The 22,286-nt window shown below is 48.2% G+C and overlaps 1 protein-coding gene across 11 annotated transcripts in view; it reads left to right on the top strand.

The window, feature by feature from the left end:
- dmxl2 (Dmx-like 2) overlaps window positions 1-22,286 on the top strand; it is a 115,017-nt gene that overhangs the window by 4,127 nt on the left and 88,604 nt on the right. For all 11 annotated transcript variants that reach the window (XM_046333059.1, XM_046333061.1, XM_046333054.1 and 8 more), the window contains exons 2-8: window positions 12,038-12,163; window positions 13,116-13,187; window positions 15,840-15,918; window positions 16,297-16,441; window positions 18,899-18,965; window positions 19,180-19,352; window positions 19,730-19,901. In XM_046333059.1, coding sequence (XP_046189015.1) covers window positions 12,038-12,163; window positions 13,116-13,187; window positions 15,840-15,918; window positions 16,297-16,441; window positions 18,899-18,965; window positions 19,180-19,352; window positions 19,730-19,901 — 834 coding nt within the window. The remainder of the gene's footprint in view (window positions 1-12,037; window positions 12,164-13,115; window positions 13,188-15,839; window positions 15,919-16,296; window positions 16,442-18,898; window positions 18,966-19,179; window positions 19,353-19,729; window positions 19,902-22,286) is intronic.

Raw genomic sequence — 22,286 nt, 5'->3', positions numbered from 1 at the left:
TGACTATCCTGGTTTGAAAGGTGTGTTAGTGTCCTGTCTGACTATCCTGGTTTGAAAGGTGTGTTAGTGTCCTGTCTGACTATCCTGGTTTGAAAGGTGTGTTAGTCTCCTGTCTGACTATCCTGGTTTGAAAGGTGTGTTAGTGTCCTGTCTGACTGTCCTGGTTTGAAAGCTGTGTTAGTGTCCTGCCTGACTATCCTGGTTTGAAAGGTGTGTTAGTGTCCTGCCTGACTGTCCTGGTTTGAAAGGTGTGTTAGTGTCCTGCCTGACTATCCTGGTTTGAAAGGTGTGTTAGTGTCCTGCCTGACTATCCTGGTTTGAAAGGTGTGTTAGTGTCCTGTCTCATTATCCTGGTTTGAAAGGTGTGTTAGTGTCCTGTCTGACTGTCCTGGTTTGAAAGCTGTGTTAGTGTCCTGCCTGACTGTCCTGGTTTGAAAGCTGTGTTAGTGTCCTGCCTGACTGTCCTGGTTTGAAAGGTGTGTTAGTGTCCTGTCTGACTATCCTGGTTTGAAAGGTGTGTTAGTGTCCTGTCTGACTGTCCTGGTTTGAAAGCTGTGTTAGTGTCCTGCCTGACTGTCCTGGTTTGAAAGGTGTGTTAGTGTCCTGCCTGACTGTCCTGGTTTGAAAGGTGTGTTAGTGTCCTGTCTGACTATTCTGGTTTGAAAGGTGTGTTAGTGTCCTGTCTGACTATCCTGGTTTGAAAGGTGTGTTAGTGTCCTGTCTGACTATCCTGGTTTGAAAGGTGTGTTAGTGTCCTGTCTCATTATCCTGGTTTGAAAGGTGTGTTAGTGTCCTGTCTGACTATTCTGGTTTGAAAGGTGTGTTAGTGTCCTGTCTGACTATCCTGGTTTGAAAGGTGTGTTGGTGTCCTGTCTGACTGTCCTGGTTTGAAAGCTGTGTTAGTGTCCTGCCTGACTGTCCTGGTTTGAAAGCTGTGTTCGTGTCCTGCCTGACTGTCCTGGTTTGAAAGGTGTGTTAGTGTCCTGCCTGACTATCCTGGTTTGAAAGGTGTGTTAGTGTCCTGTCTCATTATCCTGGTTTGAAAGGTGTGTTAGTGTCCTGTCTCATTATCCTGGTTTGAAAGGTGTGTTAGTGTCCTGTCTCATTATCCTGGTTTGAAAGGTGTGTTAGTGTCCTGTCTGACTATCCTGGTTTGAAAGGTGTGTTAGTGTCCTGCCCGACTGTCCTGGTTTGAAAGCTGTGTTAGTGTCCTGCCTGACTGTCCTGGTTTGAAAGGTGTGTTAGTGTCCTGTCTGACTATCCTGGTTTGAAAGGTGTGTTAGTGTCCTGTCTGACTGTCCTGGTTTGAAAGCTGTGTTAGTGTCCTGCCTGACTGTCCTGGTTTGAAAGCTGTGTTATAGTGTCCTGCCTGACTATCCTGGTTTGAAAGCTGTGTTAGTGTCCTGCCTGACTGTCCTGGTTTGAAAGGTGTGTTAGTGTCCTGTCTGACTATTCTGGTTTGAAAGGTGTGTTAGTGTCCTGTCTGACTATCCTGGTTTGAAAGGTGTGTTAGTGTCCTGCCTGACTATCCTGGTTTGAAAGGTGTGTTAGTGTCCTGCCTGATTATCCTGGTTTGAAAGGTGTGTTAGTGTCCTGTCTGACTATCCTGGTTTGAAAGGTGTGTTAGTGTCCTGTCTGATTATCCTGGTTTGAAAGGTGTGTTAGTGTCCTGTCTCATTATCCTAGTTTGAAAGGTGTGTTAGTGTCCTTTCTGACTATTCTGGTTTGAAAGGTGTGTTAGTTTCCTGTCTCATTATCCTGGTTTGAAAGGTGTGTTAGTGTCCTGTCTGACTATCCTGGTTTGCTGCCAGCCCGACAGAGCGGGAAGTTACTTTGGTCTATTGATTAATACATGAGTGATGTTTGCGTTCTCTGTCTTGAAATTCCTTTTTGTAGCCTGTATCTGTGTTTGTGTAATAGATTGCCTATCCCTCTGTGAGTGAGTGAGTGAGTGAGTGAGTGAGTGAGTGAGTGAGTGAGTGAGTGAGTGAGTGAGTGAGTGAGTGAGTGAGCGAGCAAGCATATGGAACTATTCTCTGTATGACTGTGTAACAGAGTAGCAGGCTATCTGAAGTACAATACTGATATGATCATAGAAATCCCATTAGAAGTGGGCCGATTATATGGATATGATGACCTGTAAGAAATGACCATCTGCTGACAGTAGCCTGAATGGCTTTTGGCCTTAGCTCTCACACACAGCTAGTCTAACAGTGAGGTCTATCTGATACTAGCCTACACACAGCTAGTCTAACAGTGAGGTCTATCTGATACTATCCTACACACAGCTAGCTTAACAGTGAGGTCTATCTGATACTATCCTACACACAGCTAGTCTAACAGTGAGGTCTATCTGATACTATCCTACACACAGCTAGCTTAACAGTGAGGTCTATCTGATACTATCCTACACACAGCTAGTCTAACAGTGAGGTCTATCTGATACTATCCTACACACAGCTAGTCTAACAGTGAGGTCTATCTGATACTATCCTACACACAGCTAGTCTAACAGTGAGGTCTATCTGATACTATCCTACACACAGCTAGTCTAACAGTGAAGTCTATCTGATACTATCCTACACACAGCTAGTCTAACAGTGAGGTCTATCTGATACTATCCTACACACAGCTAGTCTAACAGTGAGGTCTATCTGATACTATCCTACACACAGCTAGTCTAACAGTGAGGTCTATCTGATACTATCCTACACACAGCTAGTCTAACAGTGAGGTCTATCTGATACTATCCTACACACAGCTAGTCTAACAGTGAGGTCTATCTGATACTATCCTACACACAGCTAGTCTAACAGTGAGGTCTATCTGATACTATCCTACACACAGCTAGTCTAACAGTGAGGTCTATCTGATACTATCCTACACACAGCTAGTCTAACAGTGAGGTCTATCTGATACTATCCTACACACAGCTAGTCTAACAGTGAGGTCTATCTGATACTATCCTACACACAGCTAGTCTAACAGTGAGGTCTATCTGATACTATCCTACACACAGCTAGTCTAACAGTGAGGTCTATCTGATACTATCCTACACACAGCTAGTCTAACAGTGAGGTCTATCTGATACTATCCTACACACAGCTAGTCTAACAGTGAGGTCTATCTGATACTATCCTACACACAGCTAGTCTAACAGTGAGGTCTATCTGATACTATCCTACACACAGCTAGTCTAACAGTGAGGTCTATCTGATACTATCCTACACACAGCTAGCTTAACAGTGAAGTTCATCTGATACTAGCCTACACACAGCTAGCTTAACAGTGAAGTCTATCTGATACTATCCTACACACAGCTAGCTTAACAGTGAAGTCTATCTGATACTATCCTACACACAGCTAGCTTAACAGTGAAGTCTATCTGATACTAGCCTATACACAGCTAGCTTAACAGTGAGGTCTATCTGATACTATCCTACACACAGCTAGTCTAACAGTGAGGTCTATCTGATACTATCCTACACACAGCTAGTCTAACAGTGAAGTCTATCTGATACTATCCTACACACAGCTAGTCTAACAGTGAAGTCTATCTGATACTATCCTACACACAGCTAGTCTAACAGTGAAGTCTATCTGATACTATCCTACACACAGCTAGTCTAACAGTGAAGTCTATCTGATACTATCCTACACACAGCTAGCTTAACAGTGAAGTCTATCTGATACTATCCTACACACAGCTAGCTTAACAGTGAAGTCTATCTGAGCTTAACTATCCTACACACAGCTAGCTTAACAGTGAAGTCTATCTGATACTATCCTACACACAGCTAGCTTAACAGTGAAGTCTATCTGATACTATCCTACACACAGCTAGCTTAACAGTGAAGTCTATCTGATACTATCCTACACACAGCTAGCTTAACAGTGAAGTCTATCTGATACTATTCTACACACAGCTAGCTTAACAGTGAAGTCTATCTGATACTATCCTACACACAGCTAGCTTAACAGTGAAGTCTATCTGATACTATCCTACACACAGCTAGCTTAACAGTGAAGTCTATCTGATACTATCCTACACACAGCTAGCTTAACAGTGAAGTCTATCTGATACTAGCCTACACACAGCTAGCTTAACAGTGAAGTCTATCTCATACTATTCTTCACACACTGAGCTGCAGCATCTCAGAGCTGACGAGAGGGAACAGCCTAAGCAGGATTTGAACCAGTAACCCCTGCAGTGTCAGGGTAAGCTGTTCACAAGCTGCTGCGCCACAAAGCGCCAGACCCCCTGTCAGAGACGGTAGTACATCACATACTGTAGTTATATGGGGAGGCTACAGTACCTGTAGTGGTACAGTCTCCGGGTGTGTTATTAGGGCGGTTTCACTGTGTCTTATGGGTGATATCTTGGGCCTCCAGGAAATGAGCTTTAAAACTGCAATATTTTCTGTAAGCCTCATGACAAAATATGTAGAATAGAATTATAAAACTGCAAATTTTTCTCTCTGCACCATGGAAAAATGTGTTGAAATGCAGGAAGGGGAGCGGAGGTTCGTGCCCCGGAGGTCGGTGCTATATGCGGTACACGAGTTTCAAGTTTGGGAAGCAAATTTATTCTAAAAAATTATCCTTTAATGATAAAGCATTCCATGCATCACATTTGCAGACTTTTGTAAAGAAGCCTATTGTTCCTAATGTGATCAGTAGATTGGATAGTCATCATTTAGGCTGATAATATAACTCTTTTCACAAAATAGACCGTTCAGTGGGCTTTAGGCTGTATGTTTATCAGATACATTTGTTCTTTCTTTGCTTGGGAAAAATGTTGCCTTTTATAAACACATTTCATGCAATTGTACTAAACGTTATATTACTGGAGACATTAGGGGCATCTTTTTTAATGACTAAAATTACAGGGTAGAATACTCTGCTGACTGACCAATCAGATCAATAAAAACAACGTTGTCTCATCCATATAACAGGCCTACGAGAAGGGGAGGCCCAAATAACCTACAATATGACATCTAACCTGGAGGAGGAAATGATTGTCCAAAAACTAACTTTGATGTGGCACTGACTGACCCAACAATGATAAAGAGTGAATATTCCCACACCCCAGGGTTATGGCCGATGCTCTCCGCTGGTGTCAATAAGATAGGCTGTTCTGTTTGATCAATCAAGTTGAGAATTTTCATAACTGTAAAAGATGAGTCTTTTCACTGTCTTCTCTTGACAGCAACAGCCATTTGCTTTCCAAACGGTTTCCCCCTAATTGTATTTTGAGAGATATGAGAACCTCATCATTGCTCACAGCAGCTGCTTGTGGTACATAATGTTGGCCTCTGTTTGAAACTTGCTGGAGAGGGAAAACACTGAACACTTTCCCGTCACTCTCACACACATGGTTGGTGCTCAGGGCGTTCTTTATATTCAGACTTCTAAATGCTATTAATAATAGCATACAGTGGAGGGATTTTGAACCAGCTGCTTATAGTATGTGGTGAAACAACCATGTGAATGGAACCTAAGCTAGGGGCCACTTGCTTTGGGACATAGGCTAGCATAACATGGAAACATGGAACGGTTTGTTGTAGGCACATTCATAAAGACTCTATAACAGCCACATGAGACATTTGCTTTACAAATGCATTGACCTTCCAAAATGGTGCATTTTGATGCCATGTGGTGGGGAGATACAGACGCTGGAATTGGGGGTCTGAGCAGGTGGGTCTGAGCAGGTGGGTCTGAGCAGGTGGGTCTGAGCAGGTGGGTCTGAGCAGGTGGGTCTGAGCAGGTGGGTCTGAGCAGGTGGGTCTGAGCAGGTGTGATGCAGTTGATCTTTGTGTGATGTCATTTGTACGTGTATGTTTTGTATTGTTTAAAATAATACAATTCCATCTTACACAAAATGATGAATGCATTGTCCTATACTACTACAGCTGAAAGCATAGGCCTAACGACTACTATTGTGTTCCATCCCTGAGGGCTGGTGGCTCAGTGTCTGTTTGTGTCCCTATTCCCTATATAGTGCACTCCTTGCACTAAAAGTAGTGCACTATATAGGGAAAAAGTAGTGCACAATAGGCCGTTTATGTAGCCCTCAGAGATGTCCGGGTCCATTTCATGGGAAGAAACCTCCAGAACCACACTAGGTCTAACGATGTACCACTCACACTGAGACCCTTAGGGCTCACCCAGGGCCCTGTCTTTAACACACACTCACACTGAGACCCTTAGGGCTCACCCAGGGCCCTGTCTTTAACACACACTCACACCGTGGCATAGCGGCTTTTGGTCATACAATTATTATATGAAAGCTGATAAATAAAACTGTTGTCGGCCCAAATAATACATTTGCTGTCATGTTTATCACTCTATAGGTTAATAATGGATTTGGCCTGTGTGTATTTTCGTTAGTAATCATGTACACTACATGGCCAAAAGTATGTAGACACCTTGTTGAACATTTCATTTCAAAATCATGGCCATTCATATGGTTCCCCCATTTGCTGCTATAACAGCCTCTGCTCTTCTGGGAAGGCTTTCCACTAGATTTTGGAACATTGCTGAGGGGACTTGCTTCCATTCAGCCACGAGCATTAGTGAGGTCGGGCTCTGATGTTGGGCGATAGACCTGGCTCCCAAAGGTGTTCGATGGGGTTGAGGTCAGGGCTCTGTGCAGGCCAGTCAAGTTTCTCCTCACTGATCTTGACAAACCATTTCTGTATGGACCTGGCTTTGTGCGCGGGGGCGTTGTGAGCATCGTGGATGAACGCCCAGTGTCATTGTGAGCACCGTGGGTGAATGCCCAGTGTCATTGTGAGCACCGTGGGTGAATGCCCAGTGTCATTGTGAGCACCGTTGGTGAACGCCCAGTGTCATTGTGAGCACCGTTGGTGAACGCCCAGTGTCCTTGTGAGCACCGTGGGTGAACGCCCAGTGTCATTGTGAGCACCGTGGGTGAACGCCCCGTGTCATTGTGAGCACCGTGGGTGAATGCCCCGTGTCATTGTGAGCACCGTGGGTGAACGCCCAGTGTCATTGTGAGCACCGTGGGTGAACGCCCAGTGTCATTGTGAGCACCGTGGGTGAACGCCCAGTGTCATTGTGAGCACCGTGGGTGGGTGAACGCCCAGTGTCATTGTGAGCACCGTGGGTGAACGCCCAGTGTCATTGTGAGCACCGTGGGTGAACGCCCAGTGTCATTGTGAGCACCGTGGGTGAACGCCCAGTGTCATTGTGAGCACCGTGGGTGAACGCCCAGTGTCATTGTGAGCACCGTGGGTGAACGCCCAGTGTCATTGTGAGCACCGTGGGTGAATGCCCAGTGGTTTATACACCCAATGCATATGGGTCCAGTAAATCAAAAATCTTCACAGTCACGTTGTCCGTCGCCACATTTTACACACACACCTACCTACCTACCTGCCTGCCTGCCTGCCTGCCTGCCCGCCCGCCCGCCCGCCCGTCCGCTCACTCTAGTGTTGTTTTCTACAGTTTTTGTCCCTGGTCTAAAGTAGTGTACTATAAAGGGAATAGGATGCCATTTGGGACACAGACTGCCATAATGTGTGTGAAAGGAGAGGGTTTAGTTCATGTAAAGCCTATCTGTAGTAGTACACTGATATGCTGGCATGATTGAGTTAGTCATGGGAAGAATCACTGACATTTGGGATGCCTGTGAGCCCACACATCCCCACACACAGCAGGGCTCTACAGTACAAGCATTTTACTCACATCTGCACCTATTTATTTTACTGTGCGACCTGAAATATATATTTAAGAGCACCAGTACGCCTAGAAAATGTAAGATTCTAGCTTTAATGTCTCAAATATTTTTCATTGTGCTCCTACATTTATTTGTCTGCGCCTACATTTTTCAACTTAGGTGCTCATGTGCTGCTTGTGAAGAAGGGCAGCCTAGAGCCCTGGTCAGGGTTAACTAGGTGATTCTCCAAGATGGAGCCAGATAAATCCTCCATTATTCAACCACCATTTAACATCTCCACATTCAACAGAGGGTCAATCCAACTGCTGCCAATGGTACATACCTACATCAATAACATGTTACAGGCACTCGGGTGGTAAACGTGAGGGGACCTACCTGACTGGGTTGTTCTGTAGGTGACAGCTGTGTATGGTCTGTGTGTATCTTGTGTGTGTGTCCGTGCATGCTTGTGTGTGTCTGCGTATAGTGTTTTCTGTGTGTGTGTATTTGTGTGGTGTCTGTATTTGCATGGTGTGTAATTGTGTGTGTGTCTGTGTTTGCGTGGTGTGTTTGTGTGTCTGTATTTGCTTGGTGTTTGTCTGTCTGTGTGGTGTGTGTTTGTGTGGTGTTTGTCTCTGTGTTTGTCTAGTGTGTGTGTGTGTGTGTGTGTGTGTGTGTGTGTGTGTGTGTGTGTGTGTGTGTGTGTGTGTGTGTGTGTGTGTGTGTGTGTGGTGTGTGTGTTTGGGCTGGTATTGTGAACTCAGTCTTCCTGTCTCTATTATATGAATAACCTGATGAAATGTGTTCAGTCTTCAGCCAACATCTCTTCTCATGTTACATATAACAGACCTCATTCATACTCCTTCCATTCACTGCATTGTCCCTGATGCCTGGGACTTGTCGTGTTGCCAACTCTGACTGGTCTGACAGTGCACTCAGCTATGTGTGAGTCAGGTTTATGTTAGACCACCTAAACACTGGCTGTGAGGGAATATAGGCTGCTATAGGCTGCATACCAAATGGCCTTTGAAGGCTCTTGTCAAAAGACAGACAGGCAGGCAGACAGGCAGACAGACATGCAGAGGCGAGGTGAGAGGTGCTTGGACAGACGTGATGAGCTGAGCGGTTGTTTCTGTTGTATCAGGTTCATGCAGATCGATGACACACACACACCAACGTTACTTTGTACAGGTACAGAACAGAGTCGTCTCTCAGTCATGCACACCTCCTCTCTCTCTCTGTGTGTGTGTGTGTGTGTGTGTGTGTGTGTGTGTGTGTGTGTGTGTGTGTGTGTGTGTGTGTGTGTGTGTGTGTGTGTGTGTGTGTGTGTGTGTGTGTGTGTGTGTGTGTGTGTGTGTGTGTGTGTGTGTGTGTGTGTGTGTGTGTGTGTGTGTAGGTGAGTAGAGCAGGGCTAGTCTGTGCGTGACGGTGACTGCTTTTAATTCCAGCTGTAATGTTCAGCTGCTGCAGCAATACCTCAACTAGGACTGCTCCTCTCTCCTTCCCTCTCCCTCCTTGTTTCTCCCGCTCTCTCTTACACACACATGATCTCTTCTCCTTTACTTCGTCTTTCTCCTCAACCACTCTCTCTCTCTCTCTCTCCGGTCTTTATCTTTCTCCCTCTACTCTCCTTCTCTTCTTTTTCTCACACATACATTCTCCCTCCTCCCTCTCTTTCCCTCCTCTTTCTACAACCTCGTTCTCTCCCTCCTCTCTCCTCCCTCTCTTCAGCCTCCCTCTCCTCCCTCTCTCTTTCCCTCCTCTCTCCTCGTTCTCTCCCTCCTCTCTCCTCCCTCTCTTCAGCCTTTCTCTCCTCCCTCTCTCTTTCCCTCCTCTCTCCTCGTTCTCTCCCTCCTCTCTCCTCCCTCTCTTCAGCCTCCCTCTCCTCCCTCTCTCTTTCCCTCCTCTCTCCTCGTTCTCTCCCTCCTCTCTCCTCCCTCTCTTCTCCCTCCTCTCTCCTCCCTCTCTTCACCCTTTCTCTCCTCCCTCTCTCCCTCCTCTCTCCTCCCTCTCTTCAGCCTTTCTCTCCATCCTCTCTCCTCCCTCTCTCTACAACCTCTCTCCTCCTCCTCTCTCCATCCTCTCTCCTCCCTCTCTCTCCATCCTCTCTCCTCCCTCTCTCTCCCTCCTCTCTCCTCCCTCTCTCTCCCTCCTCTCTCCTCCCTCTCTCTCCATCCTCTCTCCTCCCTCTCTCTCCCTCCTCTCTCCTCCCTCTCTCTCCATCCTCTCTCCTCCCTCTCTCTCCCTCCTCTCTCCTCCCTCTCTCTCCATCCTCTCTCCTCCCTCTCTCTCCCTCCTCTCTCCTCCCTCTCTCTCCCTCCTCTCTCCTCCCTCTCTCTCCATCCTCTCTCCTCCCTCTCTCTCCCTCCTCTCTCCTCCCTCTCTCTACAACCTCTCTCCTCCTCCTCTCTCCATCCTCTCTCCTCCCTCTCTCTCCATCCTCTCTCCTCCCTCTCTCTCCATCCTCTCTCCTCCCTCTCTCTCCATCCTCTCTCCTCCCTCTCTCTCCATCCTCTCTCCTCCCTCTCTCTCCATCCTCTCTCCTCCCTCTCTCTCCATCCTCTCTCCTCCCTCTCTCTACAACCTCTCTCCTCCCTCTTTCTCTATCCTCTTTCCTCCCTCTTTCTCCATCCTCTCTCCTCCCTCTCTCTCCATCCTCTCTCCTCCCTCTTTCTCTATCCTCTTTCCTCCCTCTTTCTCTATCCTCTCTCCTCCCTCTCTCTCCATCCTCTCTCCTCCCTCTCTCTCCATCCTCTCTCCTCCCTCTCTCTCCATCCTCTCTCCTCCCTCTCTCTCCATCCTCTCTCCTCCCTCTCTCTCCATCCTCTCTCCTCCCTCTCTCTCCATCCTCTCTCCTCCCTCTCTCTCCATCCTCTCTCCTCCCTCTCTCTCCATCCTCTCTCCTCCCTCTCTCTACAACCTCTCTCCCTCCTCTCTCTACAACCTCTCTCCCTCCTCTCTCTACTACCCCTCTCCCTCCTCTCTCTCTACAACCTCTCTCTTCAGCCTCTATATGTTCCAGAGTCACTGTGTTGTAAACATCTCTCATGTCTCACATCCTCTGAAATCTTTCTCAACACACCTCTCTTTTCAGGTGAACAGCGCTGCGTCTTTCCATGGAAGCAGAACCCAAACCAGCAGCTGACTAGACTGTGTAGACCTGGAAACATGGCCCTAGTCTAAGAGAACTCATCATGACCTAACCACTAGCCTGAATTAAACATGGAGACTTAGGATGCGTCTCACATGGCACCCTATTCCCTTGCATCCCTATAGACCCTGGTCAAAAGTAGTGCACTATATAAGGAATAGGGTGCCATTTGGGGAGACACACTTTTCTTAGCATGGTGTAGAGAGTGATGTGATGGAGGTACAGCTGCTGTACTGTAGCCTCTCTGTCTCTCTGTTTGACCACAGTGCAGTTCACCAGACAGTCTCAGTAGGTATATTTACCTACCAGGAGGAGTGGACTGTATATGTAGCCTGATCCCAGATCTGTTTGACTACAGTGCAGTTCACCAGACAGTCTCACTAGGTATATTTACCTACCAGGAGGAGTGGACTGTATATGTAGCCTGATCCCAGATCTGTTTGACTACAGTGCAGTTCACCAGACAGTCTCAGTAGGTATATTTACCTACCAGGAGGAGTGGACTGAATATGTAGCCTGGTCCCAGATCTGTTTGACTACAGTGCAGTTCACCAGACAGTCTCAGTAGGTATATTTACCTACCAGGAGGAGTGGACTGTATATATGTAGCCTGATCCCAGATCTGTTTGACTACAGTGCAGTTCACCAGACAGTCTCAGTAGGTATATTTACCTACCAGGAGGAGTGGACTGTATATATGTAGCCTGGTCCCAGATCTGTTTGACTACAGTGCAGTTCACCAGACAGTCTCAGTAGGTATATTTACCTACCAGGAGGAGTGGACTGAATATGTAGCCTGGTCCCAGATCTGTTTGTGCTGTCCTTTCAGCTCTACTGGTCATTGCTCCTGAAGTGGTGCAGTGGTCTAAGGCACTGCATCTCAGTGCTAGAGGCATCACTACAGATCCTGGTTTGATTACAGGCTGTATCACAACCGGCCGTTATTGGGAGTCCCATAGGGTGGCGCACAATTGTCCCAGCGTAGTCCGGTTTAAGGTTTGGCCGGGGTAGGCCGTCTTTGTAAATAATAATTTGTTCTTAACTGACTTGCCTAGTTAAATAAATGTTAAATTAAAAACATTTTAAAAATTGTCTCAGCAAATTGGTAATATGGCACAATCAGATGTGGGACCAGGCTGCTGTTGTCTTGCATTTTGTTGGATTGACTGAATTGTCTGTCTGTGTGTCTGTCTCCCCTCTCCCAGGCCTATGGTTCAGGCTGTGATATAGTGATCTTGGCCAGTGATTTTGAGTGTGTTCAGATCATCCCTGGAGCTCAAAATGGCAACATCCAGGTGGGCTGTGTCGAGTGCTCCCACCAACTGGGCAGGGTAAGACACGCACGTAGTTACAATAATGTTGTGATGACAAATGCAGTTCTGTTCTCTTCTCATTGCTCTCTTCTTCTGTCCCCTCCTCCCTCCTCTCTCCTCCCTCCTCTCTCCTCCCTCTTCTCTCCTCTCTCCTCTCTCTTCTCCCTCCTCCCTCCTCCCTCCTCCCTCCTCTCCTCCTCCTCCTCTCCTCCTCTCCTCCCTCCTCCCTCCTCCCTCCTCCCTCCTCCCTCCTCTCTCCTCCCTCCTCCCTCCTCCCTCCTCCCTCCTCCCTCCTCCCTCCTCCCTCCTCCTCTCCTCCCTCCTCCCTCCTCCCTCCCTCCCTCCTCCCTCCTCTCCTCCCTCCTCCCTCCTCCCTCCTCTCTCCTCTCTCCTCCTCCTCCCTCCTCCCTCCTCCCTCCTCCCTCCCTCCTCCCTCCCTCCCTCCCCTCCTCCCTCCTCTCTCTCTCTCTCTCTCTCCTCTCCTCCCTCTCCTCCCTCTCCTCCTCCCTCCTCCTCCCTCCTCCTCCCTCTCCTCCCTCCCTCTCCTCTCTCCTCTCTCCTCTCTCCTCCCTCCTCTCCTCCCTCCCTCCTCCTCCTCCTCTCTCCTCCCTCCTCCCTCCTCTCTCCTCTCTCCTCTCTCCTCTCTCCTCTCTCCTCTCTCCTCCTCCTCCTCTCCTCCTCCTCCTCTCCTCCCTCCTCTCTCCTCTCTCCTCTCTCCTCCTCTCCTCTCTCCTCCCTCCCTCTCTCCTCCCTCCTCTCTCCTCCTCTCCCTCTCTCCTCCCTCCTCCTCCTCCTCCTCTCTCTCCTCTCTCCTCTCTCCTCTCTCCTCCCTCCTCTCTCCTCCCTCCTCTCTCCTCCCTACTCTCTCCTCTCTCCTCTCTCCTCCCTCTTCTCTCCTTTGACTGCACCATTAACCCTGGTGTGTAAAACTACCGATTAATGTTGGGATATTGAACGTTACTGTGTTTAGATTGCAGCGTCCTATGGGAACACAGTGTGTATCTTTGAACCATTCGCTACCAACCCAAACAAACGCCACAAGGTAAGCAGAGAGACACTGACATTTTATGCTGAATAAACTGCCTAGTGTGTGTGTGAGAGAGAACATGCCTAGTGTGTGTGTGTGTGAGAGAGAACATGCCTAGTGTGTGTGTGTGTGAGAGAGAACATGCCTAGTGTGTGTGTGTGTGAGAGAGAACATGCCTAGTGTGTGTGTGTGTGAGAGAGCATGCCTAGTGTGTGTGTGTGTGAGAGAGAACATGCCTAGTGTGTGTGTGTGTGTGTGTGTGTGTGTGTGTGAGAGAGAGCATGCCTAGTTTGTGTGTGTGTGTGTGAGAGAGAGCATGCCTAGTGTGTGTGTGTGTGAGAGAGAACATGCCTAGTGTGTGTGTGTGTGAGAGAGAGCATGCCTAGTGTGTGTGTGTGTGAGAGAGAGAGCATGCCGTGTGTGTGTGTGTGTGTGTGTGTGTGTGTGTGTGTGTGTGTGTGTGTGTGTGTGTGAGAGAGAGCATGCCTAGTGTGTGTGTGTGTGAGAGAGAGAGCATGCCGTGTGTGTGTGTGTGTGTGTGTGTGTGTGTGTGTGTGTGTGTGTGTGTGTGTGTGTGTGTGTGTGTGTGTGTGTGTGTGTGTGTGTGTGTGTGTGTGTGTGTGTGTGTGTGTGTGTGTGTGTGTGTGTGTGTGTGTGAGAGAGAGCATGCCTAGTGTGTGTGTGTGTGTGAGAGAGAGCATGCCTTGTGTGTGTATGTGTGTATTGCTGCATTGAGAGTTCCACTGTGTTTTAACTGCTTCATTACTGTTCTGCTGTGTGATTTTATCAACCCTGAATATTCTGTTCAAGGTGTGAGTTGTTTGTGGCTGTAAATGCCTGTATTAACAGTGGCTGAGCATGTAGCTTATTATAGTTGCCTGTCTGTGCATGTGTTGAATAACTATCTCTCTCTCGCCTCTCTCGCCCCTCGCTCTCTGGCTCATCACTCTCTCGCCCCTCTCTCTCTCTGGCTCATCACTCTCTCTCTCACCTCTCTCTCTCTCTCTCGCACCTCTCTCTCTCACCTCTCTCTCTCTCACCTCTCTCTCTCTCACCTCTCTCTCTCTCACCTCTCTCTCTCTCGCACCTCTCTCTCTCTCGCACCTCTCTCTCTCTCGCACCTCTCTCTCTCCTCTCTCTCTCTCTCTCTCTCACCTCTCTCTCTCTCACCTCTCTCTCTCTCACCCTCTCTCTCTCTCTCTCTCTCTCTCTCTCTCTCTCTCTCTCACCTCTCTCTCTCTCTCGCACCTCTCTCTCTCTCTCGCACCTCTCTCTCTCTCTCGCACCTCTCTCTCTCTCTCGCACCTCTCTCTCTCTCTCTCTCTCTCTCTCTCTCTCTCTCTCTCTCTCTCTCTCTCTCTCTCTCTCTCTCACCTCTCTCTCTCTCACCTCTCTCTCTCGCACCTCTCTCTCTCGCACCTCTCTCTCTCGCACCTCTCTCTCTCGCACCTCTCTCTCTCTGGCTCATCACTCTCTCGCCCCTCTCTCTCTCTGGCTCATCACTCTCTCTCTCTCTCGCACCTCTCTCTCTCTCTCTCGCACCTCTCTCTCGCACCTCTCTCTCTCTCTCGCACTCTCTCTCTCTCTCTCTCGCACCTCTCTCTCTCTCTCTCTCGCACCTCTCTCTCTCTCTCTCTCTCGCTCTCTCTCTCTCTCTCTCTCTCTCTCTCTCTCTCTCTCTCTCTCTCTCTCTCTCTCTCTCTCTCTCTCTCTCTCTCTCTCTCTCTCTCGCACCTCTCTCTCTCTCTCTCGCACCTCTCTCTCTCTCTCTCGCACTCTCTCTCTCTCTCTCGCTCTCTCTCTCTCTCTCTCTCTCGCACCTCTCTCTCTCTCTCGCACTCTCTCTCTCTCTCGCACCTCTCTCTCTCTCTCTCGCACCTCTCTCTCTCTCTCGCACCTCTCTCTCTCTCTCGCACCTCTCTCTCTCTCTCGCACCTCTCTCTCTCTCTCGCCCCTCTCTCTCTCTCCTATCTCTTGCCTCTCTCTCTCTCGCCTCTCTCTCTCCCTCTCGCACCTCTCTCTCTCTCTCTCTCTCTCTCTCTCTCTCTCTCTCTCTCTCTCTCTCTCTCTCTCTCTCTCTCTCTCTCTCTCGCACCTCTCTCTCTCTCTCTCTCTCTCACTCTCTCTCTCGCTCTCTCTCTCTCTCTCTCGCACTCTCTCTCTCTCTCTCGCACCTCTCTCTCTCTCTCGCACTCTCTCTCTCTCTCGCACCTCTCTCTCTCTCTCGCACCTCTCTCTCTCTCTCGCCCCTCTCTCTCTCTCTCGCCCCTCTCTCTCTCTCTCTCTCGCACCTCTCTCTCTCTCTCTCTCGCACCTCTCTCTCTCTCTCTCTCGCACCTCTCTCTCTCTCTCTCTCGCACCTCTCTCTCTCTCTCTCTCGCACCTCTCTCTCTCTCTCTCTCGCACCTCTCTCTCTCTCTCGCACCTCTCTCTCTCTCTCGCACCTCTCTCTCCTATCTCTCGCCTCTCTCTCTCTCTCGCCTCTCCCTCTCTCTCTCTCTCCTATCTCTCGCCCCTCTCTCTCTCTCGCCCCTCTCTCTCGCCGCTCTCACTCTCTTCTTCCCACCTCTCCCCTCATTCTCTCTTTCCACTGAATATTGTCTCCTCTTGTGTCCCTCTCCCTACACCTCTCTATTCCCCCTCTCCTTCTGTCTGTGCCATTAACAGCAGCTTAACTACCAGTGGAGAAAGACAGGACAGTTCTTCCTAAATGCTATCACCTATAACCTGGCCTGGGACCCACAAGGTAACGCCCCCTGACTAACTGCTGTGTGTCTGTGTGTACAGTAAGTATGTGTTTGTACCTGTCACATGCGGCGAATACAACAGGTGTAGTAGACCTCACTGTGACATTCTTACTTACAAGCCCTTAACCAACAATGCAGTTTAAAGAATACAACAGGTGTAGTAGACCTCAGTGACATTCTTACTTACAAGCCCTAAACCAACAATGCAGTTTAAAGAAAAATAAGAGTAAAGAAAATATTTACTAAATAAACTAAAGTCCAAATAAATAAATAATAATAATAATGAGGAGGCCATATAAAGGGGGTACTGGTACCAAGTCAATGTGCTGGGAACAGGTAACCATGTAGCTGTTTAACCATGTGTATGTGTCCTGTAGGGAACCGTATTCTGGCAGCTACAGAGCACCTGCAGCTGTGGGCTCCTCCGTCAGCAGACACACTGATAGAGGAGGAGGATGGACCTGTGACCGATGACAAACCTCACCCTGCCCTCAACGACTGGAAGTGTGTTTGGCAGTGCAAGTGAGTGACAGGAGCTGTGTGTGGTGCTTTTCAAGTGTTTAGTAGACATCAGGCCTGTAGACCGTTAGAGCTCTTTAAAGGTAGTCAGCAACATGACGTAGTGGACATATCAGGCCTGTAGACCGTTAGAGCTCTTGAAATGTAGTCAGCAACATGACGTAGTGGACATATCAGGCCTGTAGACATATCAGGCCTGTAGACCGTTAGAGCTCTTGAAATGTAGTCAGCAACATGACGTAGTGGACATATCAGGCCTGTAGACCGTTAGAGCTCTTTAAAGGTAGTCAGCAACATGACGTAGTGGACATATCAGGCCTGTAGACCGTTAGAGCTCTTTAAAGGTAGTCAGCAACATGACGTAGTGGACATATCAGGCCTGTAGACCGTTAGAGCTCTTTAAAGGTAGTCAGCAACATGACGTAGTGGACATATCAGGCCTGTAGACCGTTAGAGCTCTTTAAAGGTAGTCAGCAACATGACGTAGTGGACATATCAGGCCTGTAGACCGTTAGAGCTCTTTAAAGGTAGTCAGCAACATGACGTAGTGGACATATCAGGCCTGTAGACCGTTAGAGCTCTTTAAAGGTAGTCAGCAACATGACGTAGTGGACATATCAGGCCTGTAGACATATCAGGCCTGTAGACCGTTAGAGCTCTTGAAATGTAGTCAGCAACATGACGTAGTGGACATATCAGGCCTGTAGACCGTTTGAGCTCTTTAAAGGTAGTCAGCAACATGACGTAGTGGACATATCAGGCCTGTAGACATATCAGGCCTGTAGACCGTTAGAGCTCTTGAAATGTAGTCAGCAACATGACGTAGTGGACATATCAGGCCTGTAGACCGTTTGAGCTCTTTAAAGGTAGTCAGCAACATGACGTAGATGCAGAACGTAAACGGCATAATGGGTACATTTCTGCAGTGACTGCGCCTGGCAACGTCATTTAACTGAGTACCTTTTAAAACAGGGAGACGTTTGACACACAAACAGCGATAAGCAGCTGATACTGACTCAGCATGTTGGTGTGTGACTGTCCTGGAATGGGGAAGTGAGTGTGAAAGGGTTTCCCAACATGTCAGTCAGTCAGTCAGTCAGTCAGTCAGTCAGTCAGTCAGTCAGTCAGTCAGTCAGTCAGTCAGTCAGTCTACTGAAAGCACCAGATCTCAACACAATTGAACACTAATGAGAGATTCTGGAGTGGCACCTGAGACAGCGTTTTTCATCACCATCAATAAAACATAACATTTTGGAATTGTACATAAACAAACTTTCAATATTAAAATCAAGTCATGTTTTGAAAAAGTGTCAAATGGGGAAGCACCTTTTTGAGGTAAAAAACTGTACACATTATGTTGTGGAAGAAGTGAGTGGTGTTTGCTGTTTTACTGAGTTTCCCATAGAGAAGTGAAAGCAGCTGAACTGTTGCTCTCTCTCTCTGTCTATCTCTCTGTCTATCTCGCTGTCTATCTCTCTGTCTATTTCTCTGTCTATCTCTCTCTGTCTATCTCTCTCTGTCTATCTCTCTCTGTCTATCTCTCTCTGTCTGTCTATCTCTCTCTGTCTATCTCTCTGTCTATCTCTCTGTCTATCTCTCTGTCTATCTCTCTCTGTCTATCTCTCTCTGTCTATCTCTCTCTGTCTATCTCTCTCTGTCTATCTCTCTCTGTCTATCTCTCTCTGTCTATCTCTCTCTGTCTATCTCTCTCTGTCTATCTCTCTCTGTCTATCTCTCTCTGTCTATCTCTCTCTGTCTATCTCTCTCTGTCTATCTCTCTCTGTCTATCTCTCTGTCTATCTCTCTCTATCTCTCTCTGTCTGTCTCTCTCTGTCTATCTCTCTCTGTCTCTCTCTGTCTCTGTCTATCTCTCTCTGTCTATCTGTCTCTGTCTATCTCTCTCTGTCTCTCTCTGTCTATCTCTCTCTGTCTATCTCTCTGTCTATCTGTCTCTGTCTATCTCTCTCTGTCTCTGTCTATCTGTCTCTGTCTATCTCTCTCTGTCTCTGTCTATCTCTCTGTCTATCTCTCTCTGTCTATCTGTCTCTGTCTATCTCTGTCTCTGTCTATCTGTCTCTGTCTATCTGTCTCTGTCTATCTGTCTCTGTCTATCTGTCTCTGTCTATCTCTCTCTGTCTCTGTCTCTCTGTCTCTGTCTCTGTCTATCTGTCTCTGTCTCTGTCTATCTGTCTCTCTGTCTCTGTCTCTGTCTCTGTCTCTCTCTGTCTCTGTCTCTGTCTCTCTGTCTATCTCTCTGTCTCTCTCTGTCTCTCTCTCTCTGTCTCTCTCTGTCTCTCTCTCTCTCTCTCTCTCTCTCTCTCTCTCTCTCTCTCTCTCTCTCTCTCTCTCTCTCTCTCTCTCTCTCTCTCTCTCTCTCTCTCTGTCTCTCTCTGTCTCTCTCTCTCTCTCTCTCCCCCTCTCTCTCTCTCTGTCTCTGTCTCTCTCTGTCTCTCTCTCCAGGACTGCTAAGTCTGTTCACATCACCAAGTGGTCTCCTGATGGGGAATACTTTGCAACAGCCGGCAAGGTATACTCGAAAGCTAACATTTTACAGGCCATATCTGGTTTCCATATACTGTCAATATCCCAATCATGTCATACATGTTTTCGACTTCCTCATGTTGATTCTCCTGTAACACCTGTAGAGTAATAAACACATAGTAATGTGCCATCTGGACTTTGTGATAGCTTATTCAGGACCATTGTGTGTGTCTGTCTCACCTGTGTGTTTCTCTGTCCAGGATGACTGTCTGTTGAAGGTGTGGTACCCCACCACTGGGTGGCGCTCTGCTGTGGTGCTCCCAGACCTCCCAGATAAGAAAAGCCCTCACGTCCACTTCTCCTTCATATACCTGGCCCACCCCCGCTCTGTCACCGGCCTGTCCTGGAGGAAGACCAGCAAATACATGCCCAAGTCAGAACACACACACACACACACACACACACACACACACACACACACACACACACACACACACACACACACACACACACACACACACACACACACACACACACACACACACACACACACACACACACACACACACACACACACACACACACACACACACACACACACACACACATTTTAAATGGAGAAAAAACATAAGTCAAGCTGATTGTAAATTCTAATCTGTTGTATAGATTCAGCTTTATGTTTCTGAATGTCTCAATCCCATACTAATGGAAAGATTTTGGGCTTTACTAAACTGTCAATCATCAATGTAAAATGATGTTCTGTGTGTCTCTCTCATTCTCCCTCTTGCTCCCCCTGCCTCTGCTCTCCAGGGGTAGTGTGTGTAATGTGTTGTTGACGTCGTGTGAGGACGGTGTGTGTAGGTTGTGGTCTGAGACGGTGCTGCCAGAGGACAGTATCCTGGGTGGTCAGATCACTGAGAACACATACAGCTCCAGCCTGCCAGGCCTGGGGGGCAAGGACAAGATACAGCACGCCCTGGAGGTAAAGACAACACAGTACACACACACACATGCACACACACACACACACCCGTAAACTCACACACACACACAGACATGCACACACACACATGCACACACACACACACCCGTAAACTCACGCATACGCACGCACACACACACATGCACACACACACCCGTAAACTCACAAACACGCACGCACGCACACACACACACACACACACACACACACACACACACATGCACACACCCACAAACGCACACACATACACACCCGCAAACACACACACACAAAAAATGTGTTCTTCAAACAAACTTTGTGGTTGTCATTTTGAATGTACACTTTATTAGTTAGTCATTTTAAAAAGGCACAGAGATGTAGAACAGATTGATATTGTTGGATTTTAGCTTGAAATCTACTTATTCATGTTACCATAAGTGAACCTATTGATGACTTTACGTGTATAATGAATGTATATGTATAATGAATGTATAATGGGGGGTCAGTGGAAGGTGGATAAGAACTAGGTGTGTGGAAAGTTACTGAATGAGACAAGAGGGGGAGGCAGGACATGTACACTCTGTCTAACATGTTATTGTTAAATCTCATGGATCCTATGGAGGGAGGCAAAGGGTAACTGGTTGGTTTCAGTCACTGGTCTGGTTTCAGTCACTGATAAGGTAGGACAGCCGTGGAGGTGGGAGGCAGAGGGTAACAGTCTGGTTTCAGTCACTGATAAGGTAGGACAGCCGTGGAGGTGGGAGGCAAAGGGTAACAGTCTGGTTTCAGTCACTGATAAGGTAGGACAGCCGTGGAGGTGGGAGGCAAAGGGTAACAGTCTGGTTTCAGTCACTGATAAGGTAGGACAGCCGTGGAGGAGGGAGGCAAAGGGTAACAGTCTGGTTTCAGTCACTGATAAGGTAGGACAGCCGTGGAGGTGGGAGGCAAAGGGTAACAGTCTGGTTTCCGTCACTGATAAGGTAGGACAGCCGTGGAGGTGGGAGGCAAAGGGTAACAGTCTGGTTTCAGTCACTGATAAGGTAGGACAGCCGTGGAGGTGGGAGGCAAAGGGTAACAGTCTGGTTTCCGTCACTGATAAGGTAGGACAGTCGTGGAGGTGGGAGGCAAAGGGTAACAGTCTGGTTTCAGTCACTGATAAGGTAGGACAGCCGTGGAGGTGGGAGGCAAAGGGTAACAGTCTGGTTTCAGTCACTGATAAGGTAGGACAGCCGTGGAGGTGGGAGGCAAAGGGTAACAGTCTGGTTTCAGTCACTGATAAGGTAGGACAGCCGTGGAGGTGGGAGGCAAAGGGTAACAGTCTGGTTTCCGTCACTGATAAGGTAGGACAGTCGTGGAGGTGGGAGGCAAAGGGTAACAGTCTGGTTTCAGTCACTGATAAGGTAGGACAGCCGTGGAGGTGGGAGGCAAAGGGTAACAGTCTGGTTTCAGTCACTGATAAGGTAGGACAGCCGTGGAGGTGGGAGGCAAAGGGTAACAGTCTGGTTTCAGTCACTGATAAGGTAGGACAGCCGTGGAGGTGGGAGGCAAAGGGTAACAGTCTGGTTTCCGTCACTGATAAGGTAGGACAGTCGTGGAGGTGGGAGGCAAAGGGTAACAGTCTGGTTTCAGTCACTGATAAGGTAGGACAGCCGTGGAGGTGGGAGGCAAAGGGTAACAGTCTGGTTTCAGTCACTGATAAGGTAGGACAGCCGTGGAGGTGGGAGGCAAAGGGTAACAGTCTGGTTTCAGTCACTAAGGTAGGACAGCCGTGGAGGAGGGAGGCAAAGGGTAACAGTCTGGTTTCAGTCACTGATAAGGTAGGACAGCCGTGGAGGTGGGAGGCAAAGGGTAACAGTCTGGTTTCAGTCACTGATAAGGTAGGACAGCCGTGGAGGAGGGAGGCAAAGGGTAACAGTCTGGTTTCAGTCACTGATAAGGTAGGACAGCCGTGGAGGTGGGAGGCAAAGGGTAACAGTCTGGTTTCCGTCACTGATAAGGTAGGACAGTCGTGGAGGTGGGAGGCAAAGGGTAACAGTCTGGTTTCAGTCACTGATAAGGTAGGACAGCCGTGGAGGTGGGAGGCAAAGGGTAACAGTCTGGTTTCCGTCACTGATAAGGTAGGACAGCCGTGGAGGTGGGAGGCAAAGGGTAACAGTCTGGTTTCAGTCACTAAGGTAGGACAGCCGTGGAGGAGGGAGGCAAAGGGTAACAGTCTGGTTTCAGTCACTGATAAGGTAGGACAGCCGTGGAGGTGGGAGGCAAAGGGTAACAGTCTGGTTTCAGTCACTGATAAGGTAGGACAGTCGTGGAGGTGGGAGGCAAAGGGTAACAGTCTGGTTTCAGTCACTGATAAGGTAGGACAGCCGTGGAGGAGGGAGGCAAAGGGTAACAGTCTGGTTTCAGTCA

This window comes from Oncorhynchus gorbuscha, unplaced genomic scaffold (genome assembly GCF_021184085.1).
Source record: "Oncorhynchus gorbuscha isolate QuinsamMale2020 ecotype Even-year unplaced genomic scaffold, OgorEven_v1.0 Un_scaffold_333, whole genome shotgun sequence".
Classification (NCBI taxonomy): Eukaryota; Metazoa; Chordata; class Actinopteri; order Salmoniformes; family Salmonidae; genus Oncorhynchus; species Oncorhynchus gorbuscha.
Note: the sequence above shows the minus strand (reverse complement) of the source record. Positions and strands in the feature narration are given on the sequence as shown.